At 35.7% G+C, this 23,768-nt stretch overlaps 2 protein-coding genes across 2 annotated transcripts in view; one reads left to right on the plus strand and one right to left on the minus strand.

Moving 5' to 3' along the window:
• LOC6048064 overlaps positions 1 to 23,768 on the plus strand; it is a 381,930-nt gene that overhangs the window by 47,100 nt on the left and 311,062 nt on the right. The gene's annotated exons all lie outside the window — the stretch shown is intronic.
• Positions 1 to 23,768, minus strand: part of LOC6046833 (zinc finger protein squeeze) — a 49,894-nt gene that overhangs the window by 14,082 nt on the left and 12,044 nt on the right. The window contains exon 2 of the mRNA XM_038260019.1: positions 12,365 to 12,397. Within this exon, the coding sequence (XP_038115947.1) occupies positions 12,365 to 12,397 (33 nt within the window). The remainder of the gene's footprint in view (positions 1 to 12,364; positions 12,398 to 23,768) is intronic.

Consider the following 23,768-nt stretch of genomic DNA (forward strand, 5'->3'; position numbering starts at 1 on the left):
ATGTGCGCGCAAAGCTATAGCAAAAACTACATCGGCGTGTATTTTTTTTTTTACTTTACTCAACGAAAACAGAACCTCGTCGGAGCAAGTTGAATGAAACGAGACGAGCAAAACAGACAAATTGGTTCAAGTCAAACGAAAAAAAAACTGCGTCAATTTCGAGCGCGTGCTTCTTTCGTTTTTTTTTTTTTTTGGATTGGAGCAAGAAGGGACGCTTTTGCTAGTTGGGGGTCAAGCCGGGTGGACCTTGGACGAAAGTTCAGCGATTAAAGAGCCTGAAGAGGGGGAAGAAATGGTAATTAGTTTGGAGTGATTAGCTTTAAACGGGCTAATTGAAGGTACTTTCACTGAATTTTTAAGCGATGGAATTCCTAGGTAAGTTTGGAAGTTGGAATCTGCATCTTTGTGTTTTATCTGATCAACTAAGCTGTAAGACTTAAGGTCACATTTTTCAAAAATATACAAATTTGAAAGCTAGTTCAAATATTTCAAATATGTTCAAATATGTATTCAATTCTTAAGGTCAATTTAGAGTTCAAATTCTCGAGTCAGTTCAAATTTTGAAGTCAATTCATATTTTGGAGTCAGTTCAATCTTCAAAGTCAGTTAAAATGTTTGTGTCAGTTCAAAACATGAAGCTAGTTCATATTTTGGAGTCAGTTCAATCTTCAAAGTCAGTTAAAATTTTCGAGTCAGTTCAAAACATAAAGCCAGTTCATATTTTGGAGTCAGTTCAATCTTCAAAGTCATTTCAAATTTTGGAGTCAGTTCAAAACGTGAAGTCATTTCAAATTTTAGAGTCAGTTCAAAACATGAAGCCAGTTCATGTTTTGGAGTCAGTTCAGTCTTCAAAGTCATTTCAAATTTTGGAGTCAGTTCAAAACATGAAATCATTTCAAATTTTAGAGTCAGTTCAAAACATGAAGCCAGTTCATGTTTTGGAGTCAGTTCAATCTTCGAAGTCAGTTTAAATTTTGGAGTCAGTTCAAAACATGAAGTAATTTCAAATTTTAGAATCAGTTCAAAACATGAAGCCTGTTCATGTTTTGGAGTCAGTTCAATCTTCAAAGTCAGTTAAAATTTTAGAGTCAGTTCAAAACATGAAACCAATTCATATTTTGGAGTCAGTTCAAACTTCAAAGTCAGTTAAAATTTTGGAGTCAGTTCAAAACATGAAGTAATTTCAAATTAGTCAGTTCAAAACATGAAGCTAGTTCATATTTTGAAGACAGTTCAATCTTCGAAGTCAGTTCAAATTATGGAGTAAGTTCAAAACATGAAGTTCAAATTTTAGAGTCAGTTCAAAACATGAAGTCATTTCAAATTTTAGAGTCAGTTCAAAACATGAAGCCAGTTCATATTTTGGAGTCAGTTCAATCTTCGAAGTCAGTTCAAATGTTGGAGTCAGTTCAAAACATGAAGTTCAAATTTTAGAGTCAGTTCAAAACATGAAGCCAGTTCATGTTTTGGAGTCAGTTCAATCTTCGAAGTCAGTTTAAATTTTGGAGTCAGTTCAAAACATGAAGTAATTTCAAATTAGTCAGTTCAAAACATGAAGCTAGTTCATATTTTGAAGACAGTTCAATCTTCGAAGTCAGTTCAAATTATGGAGTAAGTTCAAAACATGAAGTTCAAATTTTAGAGTCAGTTCAAAACATGAAGTCATTTCAAATTTTAGAGTCAGTTCAAAACATGAAGCCAGTTCATATTTTGGAGTCAGTTCAATCTTCGAAGTCAGTTCAAATGTTGGAGTCAGTTCAAAACATGAAGTTCAAATTTTAGAGTCAGTTCAAAACATGAAGCCAGTTCATGTTTTGGAGTCAGTTCAATCTTCGAAGTCAGTTTAAATTTTGGAGTCAGTTCAAAACATGAAGTCAATTAAAATTTTAGAGTCAGTTCAAAACATGAAGCCAGTTCAAAACATGAAGTTCAAATTTTAGAGTCAGTTCAAAACATGAAGCCAGTTCATATTTTGGAGTCAGTTCAGTCTTCGAAGTCAGTTCAAATTTTGGGTCAGTCCAAAACATGAAGTTCAAATTTTAGAGTCAGTTCAAAACATGAAGTCAGTTCATGTTTTTTTAGTCAGTTCAATCTTCAAAGTCAGTTAAAATTTTGGAGTCAGCTCAAAACGTGACGTCAGTTCATATTTTGAAGTAATTTAAAATTTGGAGTCAGTTGATATCCTTAGTTCAGTTGAAATCTTGGTCAGTGTGGTTGAAATTCCAAAGTCAGTTGACTATGAAGTCAGTTGAAAACATGAAGTCAGTCAAAATTCGGAAGTTAGTTGATGCCCTTAAGTCAGTTTGAACTTTCAAGCCAGGTTAAATCTACAAGTTCAATTTTCAAAGCCAGTTTAAATCTTTAAGATTGGTAAAGTTTTGAAGTCAGTAGAAATCCAAGTCAGTTGAAATCTCAAGTCAGCAGAAATCTTTAAACCAGATGAAATTCTTAAAACAACTGAGTTTTTGAAGTCAGTTGAAATTTTTATGTTGATTTGAAATATTCAAGCCAGACGAAATGTTTAGGTCAGTTGGAATCTTTAGTCAGACGATATCCTTATGTCAAAAAAAATCTTGAAGTTAGTTAAAATTTTCAAAGTATTTTTACATGACAGCTGGGGATTTGTTTGCATCAGATTTGATATCTCTTTCTAGCCAAAGTTTTTTGTCAAGCGACTTCTAGCTGTTTTTTTGGACTGACCACCTGATATGTCAGCTAACATATTTCGCAGGGACTTTGACAGCTCGAGCTCGATCATTGTTTTCACCAGGACACTGTGACGAGGAGTTCGTCTTTTTTGAGTTGAATTATATTTTTTTTCACTTTATGTTCCATTTAATTTTTTTTTGCTTGACCAACCCATGAATCAACAATCCGTCTAGTAATCCGACAACAATATTTACATTTTTGACAGTAGTGGTGGTGTGTTTTTGCCGTGGGCAAATGGATTGCTACACCGCCACTAGTGTCAAAAATGGAAAATATTATGATCGGATTACGAATTGACGAATCAAGTTCAATAGCAAATGTCACTTAGTCGAAACGTCAAAACTACACGCTTATTTTGCATAACCTAAAATTCTTTTCAACATAACCCCAACGTTAAACCCTCTTTCAGGAAGCAAATCCCAATCCAGCTGACCAACCAACCCAACACAATCTCCCCAATCACACACACAAACACCCATACAAAGCGAACCCAAAAATAAACAAAACACGAGAGAGAAATCGAATTTTTTGGCAAAAAATAACAATAACAAAGCCAGAATCAACAAACGCTACCCTCAAACGCTGGTGCGAGGTGTACAGAAACGAGGTAGGAACAAAAAATAGAGCCCCAGAAGAGACCGAATAAATGATGAAAAAACAAAAACAACCTCATTGAAGTCGTCGAGGAGGAAAAAAAGCCCCAACCATGCGCGTTTTTCCTCCAACAATCGGAAAAAGAAAAGAAGAAGGCCCACTTGGATTGCTCTGTTTTTTTTCGTTGGTACGAAGAGCAACCGGTGAAGCTGTCATGGAGCAGTTGACCACCATTTTTTTTTCTCCGTGGAGATTCTTGAGGTGGGAACTCATCGGCTGCCTGCCAGTGTGGGTGGAGGAAATTTGACAAGTGCGCTTGATATCGCGTTCCGCGATAGGTTGCGTTTGCGGTCGCGATGACGGGATTAGAACTGTCAGAACTTAAATGTTTTTTTGACAGTTATTGCCAATTTATGAATCGGCAAAGCCTGCTGTTTTTCTTTGTGCAACGAAAATGTTTAAATTTGCAAAAGGAAAAAATACATCACCAATACAGTCTGAAAAAACATGGGACAAAGCCCCAAAAACTCCACAAGCTGATGAATAAAAAAGAGGAAAACGAAGGGGATAAGCCGCGAAAAACGAAAAAAGAAGGTAAACCGAAACAGCGCGAGACTAATAAAAATAACAAAAATCTGATATGCACAGAAGCACAGTCAACGAAATAAAAAAAACAACAATAATAATAAAACTAAAACAAATAAAACACACTCGCGCAAAAAAAAAAAAACGAGATTGCATTTTGCGAGCGCATGGCGCTCTCACTCTCAGCGTGAGAGCCCACCTTTAATTGTATTGGTGAGTTCCCTTGCTCCCTCTTACCTTAACATCCATCTCGTCCGATTCTTCGCTTTTTTCGCGTTTCATCTGGATGGGAACGGCCTGGATGTTGTGGCCGCCGCCGCCGGCCAGAACCGTCGGCTGCGGCGGAATCTTGCCGCCACCACCATTCTCGGCGGTCGCGATGACCAGTTGACCGAACACCGGAGCCAGTTTGGACCGATTTAAGATCACTTAAGGTGTGAGTTACCGCGCTAGAAGTACCCAGCAGGCGGCGATGAACCTTTGACTTGTGTTTTGTCTAGCGTTTGACACCTCGTGAAACTTTCACTTTCGGTTCGGGTTCGGGATCAAAACAGGTCGATTTGCCTAACCTAACCTCAAACCTAACCCCTAATTGATCAATTTGTCCAATTATCTCGATCAATGAAACTTGTTTCGCAGCATTCTACGCGACTTCTTCTTAAAATTTCTTGTTCTTAAGGATTGGCGAAAAAAATCTCACGCGCGTGTGTCACTCAGCGTCCGAAATTTGCGAAAAAATCAAACCACCTCTCTCGCGAGTGGCGCTCACTCCAAACTGGTATTGGTGCGCGCCCTCTCAGTACGCCATGACGTTTTTTTGCCCGTCACTTTTTCGCCTTCTTTTTTTCTGCTTCTCCTCGTTCGGCCTACTGTGCTGACCAGAGCGAACCTGATTTTAGGGGGTTCCACCCGCGAAGACGACGCGAAATTTTCCCGAAAAATCGCCCGAGTAGCCTTTGACACACTGGCAAAGGCGACTCAACGCGAAACGTCACTGCGAAGGCGTCGTCGCGGGTTCGAATCTCGTGCCGCGCGCGATCCGACGAAAAAATCTAGTTAAATAAACACACACTTTTTTTTTGCTGCCTAGCCTGGCCTGGCCTTAAGGTGCACACCACCACAACGCGCGGAGATACACACCCGTACGCGCCGACGTTGGACTCACGGATGAGGCTGAGCTTGGCCGTGGACGAGCAAAAAACTGCGGTTTTTTGGATTGAGGGAGCTCACGAGTGTGAGTGGCTCGCGAGTTGAGTTTGTGATGTTATTTTAGAGGAGCAGAAGCAGGCTTGGTGGGTTGGCTTTTCTCTGTTATTGTACGAGATTGACGGGGGTGAGTTACCTCCAGGTTGAGGGGGTCGTTCCCGAGGAACGTATTTTGAGAATTTAAAAAAAATCGGCAAGACAAAATTTGAAAGAATAAATTAATTGAACAGAAAATAATCAGCAATACCTAAATTAATTAGAAGTGTCTTATCCCTCGTTCAAGCCTTTCGCCTTGTCCTCAAGAGACTAGGGGGTTGACACCCTTGATATCTGTATTCCGGTAAACATTATCATATTGATCAACAATTTGACAGCTCAGTGCACAAAACCGAGTCGATGATTCTGTAAAAATATGCAGATATCATAATAATTACAATCTTACATGAGTTAGTTGAAGAAATTACAATAACTCCAGACTGACTTCAAATTGTCTATGTGTCAACACCCTAGTTACAAGTTTAATGTTGAAAAAATACAAACAATAATGGGGCTTGGCAGTTATCAACTTGTTTTGTTATGGAAAATATTTGCAATTTTGAATAAATATTCATTTAGAAGAGATTAATCTAAAAAAACATCAAAATCCCAATTCATTAGAAGTGGCGTGCCCCTCGATCAAATGATTCTGGCAACTTTTTCACAAAATTCGAATGCTTGTCAATAATTGGCTCCAACAGCTACCTGTCAACACTGCGGGTTAGGTAAAATAGTTGCCTATTGTCTTGGAATTTGCCAAATAGTTCCAGCTGTCAAAATGCTTATGCGCCCTTTTCAAATGTTGCTCCAGGAATGATGTAAAATCTGTTTCCGATTCAACGTCAACCTGCTTGTCATAAGATTGTAAATGATATCCGAATGTTCTTGAAAAGGATTATTGTCTTTTTAAAGAAAACTTTCTTTTTCATTTTTGGCTTCACTGACAGCCATAAACTCGACTTGTTTTGATATTTTTGAAAAAATTGAAAATTCTTTAAGGAATGTAAACAACAGAAGCCCAATGCATTAGAAGTGTCTTAACCCTCGTTCAACCCTTTCTGTTTTGAAGGAATAGTGGGTTGATACTTTTGGCGTTTGTATGCCGGTTGACTTGAAGGCAGATTAATTGATGACAATTTTGACAGCTTGCTGTGAAATTCTTGTTTTTGTTGCCAATTAAAAATCAATTAATTGACGTAATTACGAGCATTCTTGACTAATTTCAGAATTTAGGAATCTGCAAAGACTGTCAACATTTTGCAAAAAGCTTATTTCAAGAACAGTTCAATATTGTTGTTTGGCTTGACTGACAGCTGTCAGGTTGGAAAGTTTTGGAAAATTTGCGTATTTTGGCCAAAAAGATAAGGAGCAAAAATAATGTCAAAAATTCGTGCTTGCCATTTCATTGGGGCACATAACTTTTGTAAACAAGAGTGTGTCCCTTTCACACCTTATGTAAACTGTCATTTGAGTGAAAGGGACACATTCCTGTTTACAAAAGTTACGTCCTTTTTTGAAATGTTAGGCTTCGATTGTCAGGAAAACGGCAACAACTTTGTATGTTTTGACGTTTGCCGTGGGTACAAAAAGCAGGGCTTTGGAGTTGGTGGAGTCCATGGAGTCAGGCGTTCTTGGAGAGCTGGAGTATGAGTCAGCAATTTAATGATAAGTAGTCGGAGTAGAAGTCGACTGATTTTCAACAACTAAAAAGGAAAGTCAAAGTTTCGAAAAGCCGGTGTTGGAGTCGAGTTCCTGCTAAAATTTAAGATTAAATCCCTTCTTGCAATGAGCAATAGTCAAATCACGATTAATCAATAAAGAAATTTTTTAAAAAATACTTATTTCTAAACACTTTTTATCAATTCCTATTTATTCATGGTTTACAAATTTTATTTTCAACAAATTAAAAAAAAAAATGTTTTAAATTTAGTTTGTCAAAAAGTGTCACTTCAACAAAACATGTTAATTTTCCGTCACCCCCTCAATGAAAACATTGCCAATCGCGTGGGTGACATTGGATCTCTCGGAGAAAATTTATCTCCGAAACTCACGGCACAAAAAAAAAAAAGAGTACAGAGAGATAACACGAGACTCCGGACTTCTCACGGAGTGAGTTTCCGCTGGATGTCGCGGCGGTATGCTGCTCCAAGTTCGACTTCAACTCTGCATCTTCGGCGATGCTCCAGCGAAGAATGCTTGGATTATTTTGGGACGAATTTTGGGCCGCGATTGCTGCGATGAACGCGCGATAGCGTCAATTTTGAGTGAGTTTTGAGATTTTATGGCAATGTTTTGACAAGGTGTAGGAGGGAGTCCCCAAATTACGTAATGCCTAAATTTGACAGCGCAGCTGTCAGAACGGAAATGAAATTTCCAATAAACATGTGTCGATTTTTTTATGACTGAGTGAAAAAAAAAAACCGTCACCAATACACACACCTCCTCACAAAAAAAGCTACAAGCCACTTAATGAAAAAAAAACGAAGAGCCGACCAAATCTGCCATTCAACCAATTTTGATATTTTTTTCATTTTGTCTATATTAGTGCCTAGTCGTCGTCGCCACCACCTCCACTAATACATTTCGCGAAGCTCACAAAAAAAGAAAGTCTGAGCGCGCGCGACACACACCAGAACTCAGAGAAATCAACAAAATTCGCGAACGCGAAAGAAAAAAAATCGCGAACCCCTTTTGAACAGCGAAAAAAAATCGCTCCAAGATCACACTTTTTCACCGGAATTTCGCCTGTATTGGTGACCACCCTCGCCGCGCGCGGTCATCCGCGCCGCCGACTACGATGACCGCGCGCCGTCCGAAAAAAAGAATCTAATTTTGTAGGTGTTGGTGCGCGGTGCATTTTTTCGGCGAGCGTAGCGTGTACGAATCCCGCTCGAATGGATTTTTTTTCGGGTGAGCTTCCTCACGCTCGAATGCACGCACACACACACACACACACAGATCAAAGAAGGCGGGAATGGGGAGAGGGAAAGAGCGGAGCGCTTGGATCGCCAAATTTTGGGAGTGAAGCGAGCGAAAAAAAGTTCGCATTTTTTGACGATGGGAAAAAGTTTGCGAGGGGGTGTGAGGTTTGCGGTGAGGGAACTTGACGGTGGATTGTTTTGAAGATGTTTTTTGAGGAAAAAAAATCATTTTAGATTTTTTTCTAATTTGAAAATTAGCCAGCAAAACCACACATTTTGACAGTGTTCCAAGAAAACTATTTTTCAAATTTCATCTAAAATCCAGCATGCCGTCAATCTACTCCATGTTCTCTTCGCGTCATCGAATCGAATTTTTATGATAATCGGTGTCCCGTTTGTTCCCAGCGGCCGCGGAGCGGCGTCTAGTCCCCGGAATGCTTTTTTTCGGAGGAGCCCACACGATTCCCCCTCCCTCAGCAAACTGCAAGCTGATCCAAGTCTCGTTTTTCGAATTTCTGCGACCGATGCAAATGAGCGCCGCCGCCGCCACGCCAACTTTGATTGGCGGCGGCAGCTGTCAAAATACTTGGAACTGCCGCCGACAGGTGGCCGACGGAAATTGGCGCAAGGTCAACCAGCTTAGAAGGTGCGTTGACTGACTGGCGTGGTCAAAGAACTTGGGTTCTGTCGATGGTGACACTTTTTTGTGTGTGTACAAAATATGACACCAATTGGGGGTTGTTGTTACAAGTGACAAACACACAGGGAGGAGTTGGTACGCATGTTTTTGTGTTACGAAGTTGAAAACATGCGAATTCGGATGCTTTTTTGGTGTTGTTTTGCTGCGACGGAAAACAACCGGCTGTCACACGGTACGCTAGGAAGTAATTTACCTTAAAAGAACTTAGATTTGGATGTTTTTACACGACTCTAGATTGATGCTTACCTGGAAAGAGAAGAAAGATTGAGGTTAGAATAGAATTTCATAATGTTAAAGCATTGGTTAGTCTTAAGAATTAGTCTATGGTAGCATGCTGTCAGTTTTGCGAGGGGGTCGACCCGATAAATCTTGCAACAAAATTGCATTGATTGTCGGGAAGACCTACTCAACAAGTGTCGTCCCCCTAGAATGACATTTCACGAATCGCGAGAAATGTCAAACTAGGCAGAGCTTCGACCGTCGGTGCGCCCTCGTGGCTTTCCATGGCCTGCTGTTCCCGCGAAACTCGCCATCGATAACGCAGATCGCGCGAAATGTGAACGTATCCGGACCCCCAGAAGTGGAACTTGAAGTCATTGAAAAGTGAATTAGGCACGAACCGAACTTCAAATCGCCAAAAAGGTCTAACCTGTTTGAGCGGCGCGGATAACGAGCTGCAGACACTTGAAGTCAATCAGGCCGGCTCCTAGAGCCGCGGCCAGAGGAGCAACGGGGGGTGCCTCAAGAGGTCAAACCAACACGGCAACAGAGTCCCACGCTGTCGAATTCGGGGCACTTGTGGCGAGAGGAGGTGCCTCTTCTTGAGCAGCGCTAGAGACTCGCAGTGGTGCCAGTTTTGCTGGAGCAGAAACTGACAGCATTAGCGAAATTAGCGTTTGATGTTTAGAAGGTTCGAATTGTACGGCACGGTTGCCAGCTCTGCGAGCTGTTCAGATTGACGATCAACCGTGCAGTTGCAGAAGGTCATATTTGCGGTAAGCGGTTCCCCACTCAAAGTCCGGCAAACGAGTTTCGGACAAGTGCGGCCGCGTCGTGGCCCGAACCTATCGATCGAGACGGAAACTGCGGAACAAAGCGTAATGGAATCAAAATATTTTGATGTTTTTTTTCGCGTCGACTAACGAGGTTTATGTTTTTGTTGCAAAAAGCGCAAATTGGCGACCGAACCGAGAGTTCACGGACGGTCCCAATTAGAACTCCGGCTTTGTGCAGTTGTGCACTGCCGGAAGATCATGGCCAACTGCGGTGGCAACGCCGCTAGTTTTGCCTAATTTTCGATCGATATCGAGTACGCGCAACTTTCATTCAGCAATATCGAACCCGCTAATTACCGGGTGGCCGTTTACTGTCCGTCACCGGGCCACATGGTTCACGTTCAGCAGCTGATTGACAGTCAGCTGGAGTCGAGGTGTTGCCGACACAAGATTAACAGCGGACGATAAAGGGTCCGTAATTGTACGCTATCAAAAGTCAATATTTTTGCCCAGGACGCCCGTCGTAACTTGGGGAGAAAACGTCGAGCGAAAAAAAAAATAAGGACCAAGTCGACGATTACGAGGTACTTGCAAAGTTTCGTCCGAGGAGCCCAGGCATTAACAGACTTGTCAAAACTAATTTTCTGGGTGTACGCGGACGGGGGGCGTTCCGTACTGGGGTTTTTGGGAAGAAAAAAGAGGAATTGAAAATTATCCCGAGGGGAGCGCAGTCGGGATGGTGTGCAATTTCCGAATAATATGATTAATTTCGGTAATTTGTAATAAGCTTCGGGATAACTCGGTTGAGTGCGCACACCAGCGTTTGTTTAAATTGAAAAATGATCGAATTTCGAGCATTGTTTACAATCCTTTTGACGCTTATAAGTTATTGACGCTTGATTTTTGGAGAAGTTTGTTGATTGATAACAAATGACAGCTGTCAACACTAAAGATCGTTCAGAATCAACCCAAAATTTTCAGATTTTGCGGAGCTTTACGTCAAAATGCGTTTTGATCTGTCAAATTGGCTTAGGTCAACAAAAATCGAATCAAAACATGATGCTGTCAGTTTTTTTTTTATTTCGGTGTTTGCCGAGGGGGAAGACACTGATTTTTATACCCACTGTAAGTCACACAGTGTCAATCTGACAGCCAACGCTTGCAATGTTGCAAAATAGAAGGACCCCTTGAAGGCAGCCTTTCACCTCGTATGGTTAAATTAAATATTACGTGAGAAAAACAGCAGTGCAGGTTGTTTTTTGACACAAAACAAAATGCAAAGAAAAAACATCACTCTGACGACTGTGTAAGGACGACAGCTAAAAACACACTGCAAATAAGTGCATGTATGTAATTGACGCTGAAGATTATTATTTTCCATTACAAAATTGCATATTTCGCAACGACGTCCACACTCGATTCTCCCGAGTTGTGGAAATATCTCAACATTGTTGTGTCCGGCAGTTTAACTAAAAATTTGAATTTTATTTTACGATTATTTCATGCAAATGACCAAATTTACCGCGGGGCCCAAATTTATGAATCGGCGCGCGAAGAACTGCCCCGTTTAAGGGTTTGTCAAATTTGACATCTAATTTGCGGCGCGCCAGTTTATATCGCGCATATATCGCGGCCATTTACGGCCGATACTTGTCGTAACTCAACATTTTTAATTGAATGTTAATGGCCAAAAATGCTGTCAGTTGCTGGCGATCGTCGTCGAGCAGATGCGCTCGCCCCTCGGGCGATCATTTTGACGTTTCGCCGAACGCGAGCTGTCAACGCACGTTAGAACGCGGCCTGCTGCGCTGCCGGCCAGTCTGCAAGCTTTTACGGGGAAAGACACTTATCAAAAACATAAACAAAAGCGCGCTGGGATTTGTTGGTGCTGCTTTGTTTACGTTTTGACCAGCCCCGCGTCTAGCAACCGGGATGTCAGATTGATGGTAATGCGACACCGCGCCCAAGGTTGTCACGCAAAGAGGGTTTCTGCGGAATTGCGGCGAGGTTAAGGTGGGCCCACCGAGTGATCAGGTGTGGTTACTGGGTGCGTTTACGCATCCCTAACCTACGATTACGCACGTGCCGCCGAAAGCTCACGCTTTGCGTATTGTGTTACGGGGTGTTGCTGTCACTTTGTGTTTTTGTTTGTTCGACAGGTTGACAACACGGGAAATTGGTTGAGTAGAGTAGAGTATGATGTGCATGATTCTTTCAACTCCCTTAAAACTGACAGCATATCAACTACTCAACTTCTGAAAAGTCATAAATGTAATAACCATAACAGAGAAGTGTTGCACGGTCAAACAAAAAAAAAGTTAGTAGCGTGCGTTGTGTTACACCTAATTTAGGGACGCACATTAAACTAAATTGAACAGAAAAAGTGTACTTAAAACTAAGTGCTAGTAGCTTAATGGTGAGACAACAAAAAAAAAAGAGAGGTTATAAAGCGTGTTAAATTGTGAACAACAAAAAAAAAGTGAGTTAATTGTGGTTAGACGAAACAAAACAGAAGGATGGTTTAGTAAAGAGGATTAGTTGAGTAACATAAAAATAAGTGTTAGCAAAAAAAAAGAGGTAAAATTGTTCAAACTGAAACTATTGCAGCAAGAACTAACCTTCCGATTGCGGCTCGCCTTAGCTCCGTATCTCTGTTGGGGGGAGAAAACCGAGAAAAATATACGCTTTAGTTTTGTGAAGTTTGTAATTAAATCTGTGATGAAAAATTCCGGCAGATCTGATTTGGGTTGGTGCATTTCCGGTTTGCTGGAATTTTCATTTCCCTTTTTATTCAATTTTAAAACACAGCAGGCTGTGCATTTGTGCGATTGTTTGGTCTGTAACTCGGTTGGTCAATTAAATGCAATTTGAAATTAAAAAAAAATCGAGAGCAAAAATAAAAAATAATAAAAATCAAAGCAGACCACAAAGCACACACACAGCCCAGAGCCCCAACAAACAATATTAAAATTTATTAAAATTAGCCACTCTCTGCGCTAATTATTGGGTTTCGTCATAATAAACGCAGCGAAACAGAATTCAAAAAAAAAATCTAAAAAAATAAAACAAAAAGTGCACACCGCAAAACATCAATGCAACAGTTCTGCACTGGTCAGAACGAGGGGGGGCATTGGGTGATGACGGAGGGAAAAGAATTAATATGCATGAACGAAAAACACGGCGGGAAAAAAATCGGATTGAGTTTGCCTGTGTGTGCGTGTGATTACATTTGGAAAAATTATTAAATGTTACACACGTTGTGGGCGCACAAAAATGTGGTGGCTTTGCTGCCTCTTTTCACCCCACCTTCTATGCTTCTAAATGTGGGTAGGGTGGATATGGCTCGATGCATCCGGAATGGGCTTTGAAAAATGAATGGTAGGGTGGTTCTGATCAAATGAAACAAATGAAACAACAAATGGAACAAATGAAACAAATGAAATAAATGAAACAAATGAAACAAATGAAACAAATGAAACAAATGAAACAAATGAAACAAATGAAACAAATGAAACAAATGAAACAAATGAAACAAATGAAACAAATGAAACAAATGAAACAAATGAAACAAATGAAACAAATGAAACAAATGAAACAAATGAAACAAATGAAACAAATGAAACAAATGAAACAAATGAAACAAATGAAACAAATGAAACAAATGAAACAAATGAAACAAATGAAACAAATTAAACAAATGAAACAAATGAAACAAATGAAACAAATGAAACAAATGAAACAAATTAAACAAATGAAACAAATGAAACAAATGAAACAAATGAAACAAATGAAACAAATGAAACAAATGAAACAAATGAAACAAATAAAACAAATGAAACAAATGAAACAAATGAAACAAATGAAAAAATGAAACAAATGAAACGAATAAAACAAATGAAAAAATGAAACAAGCCAATCAAATAAACCACATGAAAAAAATCAATTGAACAAAAAAAACAGAAATAAAAAATCGTAATTTTTTTCTAGAAAAATAAAACAAATCAAAAATACCTAAAAAAAACTTGTAATGCAGAAACTAAGAAAATAAAAACAAAGAAATCAAAGAAATCAAAGAAATCAAAGAAAGCAAATAAATCAAAGAAATCGAAGAAATCAAAGAAATCAAAGAAATCAAAGAAATCAAAGAAATCAAAGAATTCAAAGAAATCAAAGAAATCAAAGAAATCAAAGAAATCAAAGAAATCAAAGAAATCAAAGAAATCAAAGAAATCAAAGAAATCAAAGAAATCAAAGAAATCAAAGAAATCAAAGAAATCAAAGAAATCAAAGAAATCAAAGAAATCAAAGAAATCAAAGAAATCAAAGAAATCAAAGAAATCAAAGAAATCAAAGAAATCAAAGAAATCAAAGAAATCAAAGAAATCAAAGAAATCAAAGAAATAAAAGAAATCAAAGAAATCAAAGAAATCAAAGAAATCAAAGAAATCAAATAAATCAAAGAAATCAATGAAATCAAAGAAATCAAAGAAATCAAAGAAATCAAAGAAATCAAAGAAATCAAAGAAATCAAAGAAATCAAAGAAATCAAAGAAATCAAAGAAATCAAAGAAATCAAAGAAATCAAAGAAATCAAAGAAATCAAAGAAATCAAAGAAATCAAAGAAATCAAAGAAATCAAAGAAATCAAAGAAATCAAAGAAATCAAAGAAATCAAAGAAATCAAAGAAATCAAAGAAATCAAAGAAATCAAAGAAATCAAAGAAATCAAAGAAATCAAAGAAATCAAAGAAATCAAAGAAATCAAAGAAATCAAAGAAATCAAAGAAATCAAAGAAATCAAAGAAATCAAAGAAATCAAAGAAATCAAAGAAATCAAAGAAATCAAAGAAATCAAAGAAATCAAAGAAATCAAAGAAATCAAAGAAATCACAGAAATCAAAGAAATCAAAGAAATCAAAGAAATCAAAGAAATCAAAGAAATCAAAGAAATTAAAGAAATTAAAGAAATCAAAGAAATCAAAGAAATCAAAGAAATCAAAGAAATCAAAGAAATCAAAGAAATCAAAGAAATCAAAGAAATCAAAGAAATCAAAGAAATCAAAGAAATCAAAGAAATCAAAGAAATCAAAGAAATCAAAGAAATCAAAGAAATCAAAGAAATCAAAGAAATCAAAGAAATCAAAGAAATCAAAGAAATCAAAGAAATCAAAGAAATCAAAGAACTCAAAGAAATCAAAGAAATCATTGATAAATTTTAGAAATCAATGGGAAATTTCGGAAATCATTGAGAAATTTAACAAATTTAAAAAATCATTGAGAAATTCAAAAAGTCATTGCAAAATTTAAGAAATCATTGAGAAATTTAAGAAATCATTGAGAAATTTAAGAAATCATTGAGAAATTCAAGAAATTATTAGGAAATTTAAGAAATCATCCAGAAATTTTAGAAATCATTAAAAAGTTTAAAACGTTAAAAAATCATTCAGAAATTTTAAAATATTTTAAAATCATTTAAAAATTTTAGAAGTCATTCAGAAATTTAAGAAAACGTTCAGGAATTTAAGAAAATATTAAGACATTTAAGAAACCATTCAGAAATTCAAGAAATCGTTCAGAAATTTAAGAAATCATTCAAAAATTTTAAAACATAAAAAATCATTCAGAAATTTTAAAAAAACATTAAAATCATTGAAAAATTTTAGAAGTCATTCAGAAATTTAAGAAATCATTCAGGAATTTAAGAAATCATTGAGAAAGTTAAGAAATTCAAAAAAAAATAGAAATCAAAGAAATCATTGGGAAATTTTGGAAATCATTGAGAAATTTAAGAAATTTATAAAAATCATTGAGAAATTTTCGAAAATCAGAAATCAAAGAAATCATTGAGAAATTCAAAAATCATTGGACAATTTTGGAAATCGTTCAGAAATTTAAAAAAACATTGAGAAATTCAAAATGTAATTGAGAAATTAAAGAAATCATTGAAAAATTCAAGAAATTATTAGGAAATTTAAGAAATCATTCAGAAATTTTGGAAATCATTAAAAAGTTTAACACATTAAAAAATCATTCAGAAATTTTAAAATATTTAAAAATCATTGAAAAATTTTAGAAGTCATTCAGAAATTTAAGAAATTGTTCAGGAATTTAAGAAATCATTGAGAAATTTAAGAAATTCAAAAAATTTTAGAACAAAGAAATCATTGAGAAATTTTAGAAATCATTGGGAAATCATAAAAATCATTGAGAAATTAATAAAAGCATTGAAAAATTTAAGAAATCATTGTGAAATTTAAGAAATCATTGAAAAATTTTAGAAATCATTCAGACATTTAGAAATTTTAAAAAATCATTCAGGAATTGAAGAATTTATTTAAAAATTCAAAGAATTTCAGATATTATTGAGAAATTTTAAAAATTATTAAGAAATTTAAAAAAATTCAAGAAAAATAAAAAAACTTGAGAAATTGGATTTTTTTTTAAAATTAAAGAAATTTAAAAAAATTAAGAAAGAAATTTAAAAAAAATTCAGAAACTAAGGAATTTAAAAAAAGTGGAAGTTTCTTTTTATCGATTTAAATTAAAAAGAAAAGTGCGATCTCTGACATATTAGAATGACTAAAAAACTATTTAAAAAAATTTCAATTTCCATGAAATTTTAGAAAGTAAAAAAAAGAAAAAAGAAATAAAAAATCTAAACATTAAGAGACCAAACAGAAAAAAAACCTATAAAAGCAAGAAAAATATCAAGAACTACAAAAAAATCCAAGAAAGTAAACTTAGCAAGATATTTTTTATGTAAAAAATTCGTTAAGCTTTTACAAGTTCATAAAATGTGTCTTTTTAAAGATTTCTAAATCTATGGGGTACAAAAAAGACAAATTGGTACAGTTCAAAAATACTATTTTCAGCATAGATTTTTTATGTAGGGAAGATGTTAAAAATTTAAATAATATGTGAAAATTAAATGAAACAGAAAAAAAAGAAGAATAAAAATTAACTAAGACAATAAATTTTAATTAGAACAATTCTCACAATTAATTTATATGTCATTAAGAAAGCAATATCCTTTGCTTTTGAATGCAGTGAAAAATTAAAACAAAGAAATAATTCAAAATGACTTGTTTGAAATTAATAAATGAAAAAATTCTCAAATTTTTATTTTTTTTTGATTTTTTTGAATCACTACACAATGTTATTTTATAATTTATATATATTTTTGTTTGTTTCAGTTGATGAAAATATTTGAATGTTAAATTATAAATAGGAGATCCACCCCGGGCTAATCAGTGTGCGACGATTATTTTTATTACTACTATTATTATTAAATCACCATAAATATGAATGGAACGAGCCATCACCCTTCTGGGCTCCCAGCCAGAGAAAAACCACAAAGACAGAAAAAAATGCTTTACCCAACAAATAAAAACCGATCGCGTTAGCGAGAATTGAAAAAAGCACCACACTCGGGTCAAATCGAAACAAAAAATGCTGAAATATAAAAATATGCACATGTCCAACTGCAGCAGCACAATTTTTCCGTTGCGATGGACACCCCTAGTTGTCACCCCCTCGCCCTCCCTCCCCACTTTTCAACACCTCTCGTCACAAAAGTTTAGTGATTGTGAGTGGCCGCAAATTATTTGTGACCCCCCTCCCATAACGCAATAACAACAATAATAATAATCCCACAAAATGCTCACATTTTTCCGCACTAATTTTTAACACATAATGAATGATGCTTGGCTGGGTTGGGAAACCCCCCCCCCCCCTCTTTTTCCACCTTCATGACATTCGTCACCCACAACTTTTCACCTGTTTTCAGCGACATTTTTTTTTATTTGCGGAAATTATAATATTTCACCCACGAAGCCCTATTTTTCCTGCATTTTTGTTTGTGGTTTCGCATTTTGCACAAATTCCATGCAAAAAGAGAGAGAAGAGGGGTGGGGGGGGGTTGTAAAATAGTTGATTGTACCCCCCTCTCTTCCCCCCCTCGCTATTTTTTTTTAAATTTTTCTATCCAATTATTTTTCTACCCGGCTCGGAAACTGTGGCAGACGCAATAACAAATGCAACCACGAATAAAAAAATCAATTTAAAATAAAATAGAGCCCCTGGAATTTGCATCCCGCTCCCCAAACCTAACCTAACTCCCCCCCTCCCCCTCCTACCTTACCGACAGGGTCGATAAAAAAAAACCGCGTGTGTCGATAATTGATTTAATTTAATCACGCCCAGTCTGACCTCAACCGCCGCCATCAATGCGCTAAATTTAGCGCAGTTATAAAAATGAATGAGCCCACACTCTCGAAAGTCTGCACGAAAAAAAAAACAAAAAAAAACACAAGCTTATCAGCGACGGGTCTTGAACCCGGGACGTCCAGAGTGCGTGTGTGGCCTAAGCGCGCACGTTTCGCACCGTACTGATTGTGACTCTTTTTGTTTGTTACCAGTGGCTAATTTATTGTCTCTTGGGTGCTGTCACCTCGCGGGGTGACCTCACTGATAAGAGCCGCGTCTTTTTGTCTGTGGAACCCGCGAAGAATGTCGCCAAACGGTCTAGCGCGGCACATCACAGACGGAGCGAGGCGGCGTGACAATCCTTTGAAATGTTACGTAAACAGTTGATGGTGGAAAAGCTTCCGGAATTTGGAGCAAAAAAATTAAAAACATTTGATAAGAATGAAACACAGACAAGCAGATTGCTAATTTCGAACATTTTCGTGAAAACATTTTGTTGCCATCTGGATGTCATAACGTGCAACGCGATATTCATGAACTGTCAAACGATCTACACTGAGAAAAATCTCTTCTGCGTTTTCATAAATTCAACTTGACGAACTCAAAATGTGTTTCGTTCGATTAGGTCCAAAATAGGTACATAAACCTTTTCATAAAAACAAACTTCATAGCACCAATTAAGTTTCGCGTCTATTTTGATAAAAATACTGGTATCTCTTGCCGATTGAGTCAAGGTTTGTTTATTTCGGGACTTGGTCAGAGATAATGAAAAAAGAAAATCCAAATCCGATTTGAAAAATAGATTTGGCGGTATTTTTGGACCTACTGCAACTGATAACAGAGCGCACGCACTGCTACAAATTTAAACGCCGCTATTGTTGACTGGTTCAAAATTGCGCGCCGAACTGAATATGATGTTATCACACAATGATTGTTGTAAAGGGTGTGAGTGGGCGTGCGTGTGTGTGTGTATGTGTGTGGTTTGCATAGGTTTGCAATACAAACATTTACACATTTTTTTCCGGGTTTTATTGATTTATGGGGGTCTGGTAATCGGTGGTGGTCTGGACGAACATTGTTCCGATTTGAAGTGGGTTATTATTTGTGTATACAATCGGTTTGTAATAAATTTACATGTTTTATGCTGATTATGCGTAAATATTGTAAAAAGATGTCGACCTCGAATGCTGCAAAAAAATTGTTCACTGCAAACAAAAATATAAAAAAAAATCGATGCACACTATGAATAACAATTATGTTTACCAAATAATTTTTTTGAGACGAGTGGACTGAACCTTTGACATAGTCAAGAAAAGTATGAATTTTATAACTTTTAAAATAATTTGTCAATTGAATTTCCTAATTACAGTCCAGACTCGATTATTCAACATGATAATCGATAATAGAATCATGAAAAATCGATTTTTTATTTGCGTGATTTAGGGGAGAGTGGGGAGACTTGATCCCCGGGTACACTTGATCCCAAGCCTGTCTCTCGTCAGCATGTGGGTAAAACAATTAGCTTTGTTCTGGAAAGTTGTGCGAAATTGACTAAAACTCATTGTAGAAAACAAAGAAAAAAAAAAATGTTTAGATTGAGTTACACACATATATCTAAAAAGTGCTGCAAAAAACTTCCAAGAGATATTTTTTCTTTGTTTTGATAAGTATAGAAAACACTAAAAAATTATTCAAAAAAATATTTTTTGTACATGAATTGTTTGATAAACATATCAACTCCGAAACCCTTACGCATTTGACGTTAAATTTATCGTCATACTATTTTTACTATCAATTGTTTAAAAAAGTGCGTTTAGGGAGACTCGATCCCTGCATTTTTACAGTCACTGGAATCAGCCTCAAGATTAAATAATTGGGCTGGGTTTTCGTACATAGTTTCCTTTAGTATAGTTGTACATAACTTATTGCAGTTTGAACCATGCAAATTTTGGTCTAAAACAGAAAATTTTAAGTTTTTAAATATTTTGCATGCTAAACTTGTTATATTTTGAACATAAACGTACAAGTTTAATGTGAAATTGCTGTAACTTATAGAAAATTAACAGTTTGGATGAATAAGAAACATTTTGCTTAAGATTTCTTAAAAATGTTGAAAGGGGGATCAAATTACCCCCAACATTTTGAAAATACCGTTTTAAAATATTTTTTTAAAACGCTTGGCATGATTCGAAGAGTTTATCTGATGGAATACCCTTATCAGCCAAACATAGTTGAATGTTTAAGCTTTCAATTCATGCAAAAAGTTCATAGTTTTGAGAGAAATTGACAGAGTTATGTGCGATACAAAAAAAGGGGATCAAGTCACCCCTCTCTCCCCTAATCACAGACAAACAGACGTAAAACATTGAACAAAATACAACAATTAGTAAAAAAATGGCAACTAGCTCAATCTGGTGGTCACTACTGAAATAATACATATTTTATGTCACAAAAAATGTGTAATTTTACCTCTGGAAATGTGTAATTTTACCTCTTTTTGATGTAATGACACTTTTTCTGTCTAAATTGAGGTAAAATTACATCACCAAATTACAGCTTCCAAATTTACATTATTTTTAATTGGGCTTCAATTAAAAATTATAAGACTGTTTTGAAGTTTAAAATAATTGTCAATTCATAAAATTGTTTCAAATATTTGTGAATAATTGACAAGGTAAATAAACTGTAAAATCACTGCGGTGTTTAAAATTGAAAAAAAAAATGATGAATACAATCTGGTGGTAAAAATGTAGTTAATAGAAAAATGAACAATGATTTTGAAAGAAACAGAATCTTGAATTAATTATTTTTTATCCAGATTAAATATTCATTATAATTCACAAAAGTATTCATGTATTAAAACAACACCGAAAAAAAAACTTGTTTGAAAATGTTAAGCTCAGTTTTTAAATTTTAGTGGGCTTATACCGAAAATACGAAAAATATTAAAGAATTATATGGTATTTTTTTTCCTCAGGTTTTCTGACTTTTTTTCATCAGTGGTCTCAAAATATTTTTTTTTTACAAGTTTAAATTTAAAATAGAGAATCAAACGTTATACAATAAAGTTTGAAGAGAATAAAATTTACAATTTACAAGAAATGTACGTTTTTATCAATAATATTGTTATCGAATCAATTAGTGGAAAATTTGCAATGACCGAATGGAAAACAAAACAAAAAACTTTGATACCGTAAAACGGGGTGACTTTGATAGCCGGGGTGACTTTGATAGGTTTGCGATTTTTCCGCAAAGAGTTTTTGAAGAGTACAATTAAAATACCTACGGAATTGTTTAGAATAATTTGACCGTGGAAGAGAAGTGTTCAAAAAGCCTCAAAAAGAACTTTTCATAAAATTTTAAAAAGTTAGATAACTACACTAAAGAAAATGTTGATGAAAGCCGTTATATTAAACTTCTCAAAGTGTCATGATTTTTTCAATTAATATGATTTTGAATCGGAAAACATAATGCATTTTCGGATTCTTTGGACATTTTTTAACTAGGAGAAGGTAAAATAAGTTTGTTAATAATAAATGATATGTGTTTTTGAAACACAAATTTAAACAAATCTCCAAATTATAGGCAATTTCAGTTGAAAAAATTTCATGTAAAATGTGAAAACTTGTGATTAGTGCTTCGAATTCAGTATAAAATGCAATATAAATCGATAATTTTATAAACAAACCAGTTTTAACAAATTTCAGGCAAACTTCCGACTTTCTAACAATTTTACCAAAAAATTATATTTATTTTGTTAAAAAAGCTTAACTAAATAAAAACATTGATTTTTTATTCTTAAAACCAATATCAGCAACTTCAGTGATGGTACATTTAATGTACAAATAAAGTTTGAAGATCTTAAATATGATTTTAACAACAAAAACTATGACTTCAAAGTCACTCCGGAATTTAAAATAAGAATTTTTAACGTAACTATTTTTCTTAACACTATTGAAAAACACTTTTTTTCCAAAATAGTGCATGGACTTTATTTGGCCTACCCCAGTACATGTTTTAAAAATAATAATCTTGAGTCAAACCTTACCTGTTGGAAAATATTCCAAAAACAAATTGAAATCCTATCAAAGTCACCCCGGTTAATGGTACACATAAATTGCAATGATAAAAATTTAAGTTTAAGTCGACTAATAAATTTAAATAAATCAAATTGTTTTTTGATGTTTAGTAAATCCTAATGTTATATTCAAATCATTGAAACTACCGTGAAAATTCCAATCTTCAATGTTGTTCCACACTGTCAGTAGAAAAAGTAATATGGAATTATGAAGACAAATGCTTCGACAGTAGTATTTTTCAAATAATGGAAAAAAATCGGCTGAACAATAGTTTTCTGTTTCTGGCGAGAATCAGAAGTAAGTATAGAAAAGTTTGAGTACAGCCAAAAAGACGAAAATCATTGAAGATTTTAGTTTCAAAATCCATCGATCACATCTAAATAAGAGCCATCTATTTGTGAACGTACGCAACACTCGAAGAGTATGAAAGTTTTTTGCAACTGTCAAAAAAGTTAATCGAGCCAAGGCATGTAGATTTAACAAGGTAAGGCATAACCCGAGCCGTCAGAAAATAGGTAGCAAGAACACCGAATTTTATGTAGACATTTTCAGAAAACCATTTTCCGGGTTTTTAGTTCAGTTTGGCATGTTAAAACAACCCTTCAGAAAAAAAACCTATGAAAATTGCCCTAAAAAATGTCAAATCTTCACTTTTCTGAAAATTTCCATATAAAATACAGTTTTCGAGCTAACTTTTTTTTACATACATACTTTGTATAGAAGTCGTGACGAATAAAAAAAATGCTATGATGAGTTTATAGTAATTCAAATTGACCGCTAAAATGTTGATTGATGAAATTTAAAAGAGATTTACGTATGCTTGTCTGTGGCTTTTTTCATTTGGTATTAATTATCATAGTTGCACGCAGAAAAATATTTTGTAGAATCAGCCTGTACAAGGTTTGCTTCAACAAAATTTTTGTTGAATATAATCAACACCGATTTTGCGTTGGAACAAACCTTAATTTTCTCAATTTGACAAAAAAAAAATTGTTTTGAAAAAGTTGCTTTAACGTTTAGTGTTGATTCAACGAAAATCTTGATTTTCAAATCAACAAAACGTTTTGTTGATTCAAATATGTTTTATTTTTCTGCGTATGTGAACAAAATATTCTGAGATTAGTAATGAAAAATTCTGAACATAAAATTTCCTTCAATAGTAAGGAATCCCCAATAATAACAGTGTTTTTTTCAAGGAAATTCCTTCCTCAACCATACAAATCAAATCACGTTTGGTGGGGAGCATAAAACCTCCCCCTTTAACTCACTCGCTCCAATCGGGTGGCCACGTCCAACACGTGGTGCCACCCTCCCCCCTCCTTAATCCGCACACTCACCCTGAGTTGCAAACTATCGCCTGTGAAAGAAGACCCGGTGCTCTCTTCTCATTCGTTGGCTCGCGCGATTTCACCTAAGCTAATTAATTCACCAATTTCTTTCTGTGTGTTTTTTTTTCGCATGCATGTTGCTGCTGCTCTTTTGGGGAGCGGGAGGGGGGGGGGAGGAGAAGGTGTGGTGTGTGCTGGCACACGTACACGCGCGAGCCACTAGTAACACGCACATTGGCGAAAGTTGATTGCCACGAGAGAGGGAGAGAGAGTTGGTTAAGAGGTGGTTGTTGTTTGAAGAGGAGGGAGGGGGTATCGAACCAAGACGGCACCCTCCCCCCTTCCCAACTAGTATTGGTGGCTACCGATTGGCTGCGGGGAGGTCGATTGTGGATCCTCCCCCTTTTTCG

This window comes from Culex quinquefasciatus, chromosome 3, assembly GCF_015732765.1.
Source record: "Culex quinquefasciatus strain JHB chromosome 3, VPISU_Cqui_1.0_pri_paternal, whole genome shotgun sequence".
Taxonomy (NCBI): domain Eukaryota; kingdom Metazoa; phylum Arthropoda; class Insecta; order Diptera; family Culicidae; genus Culex; species Culex quinquefasciatus.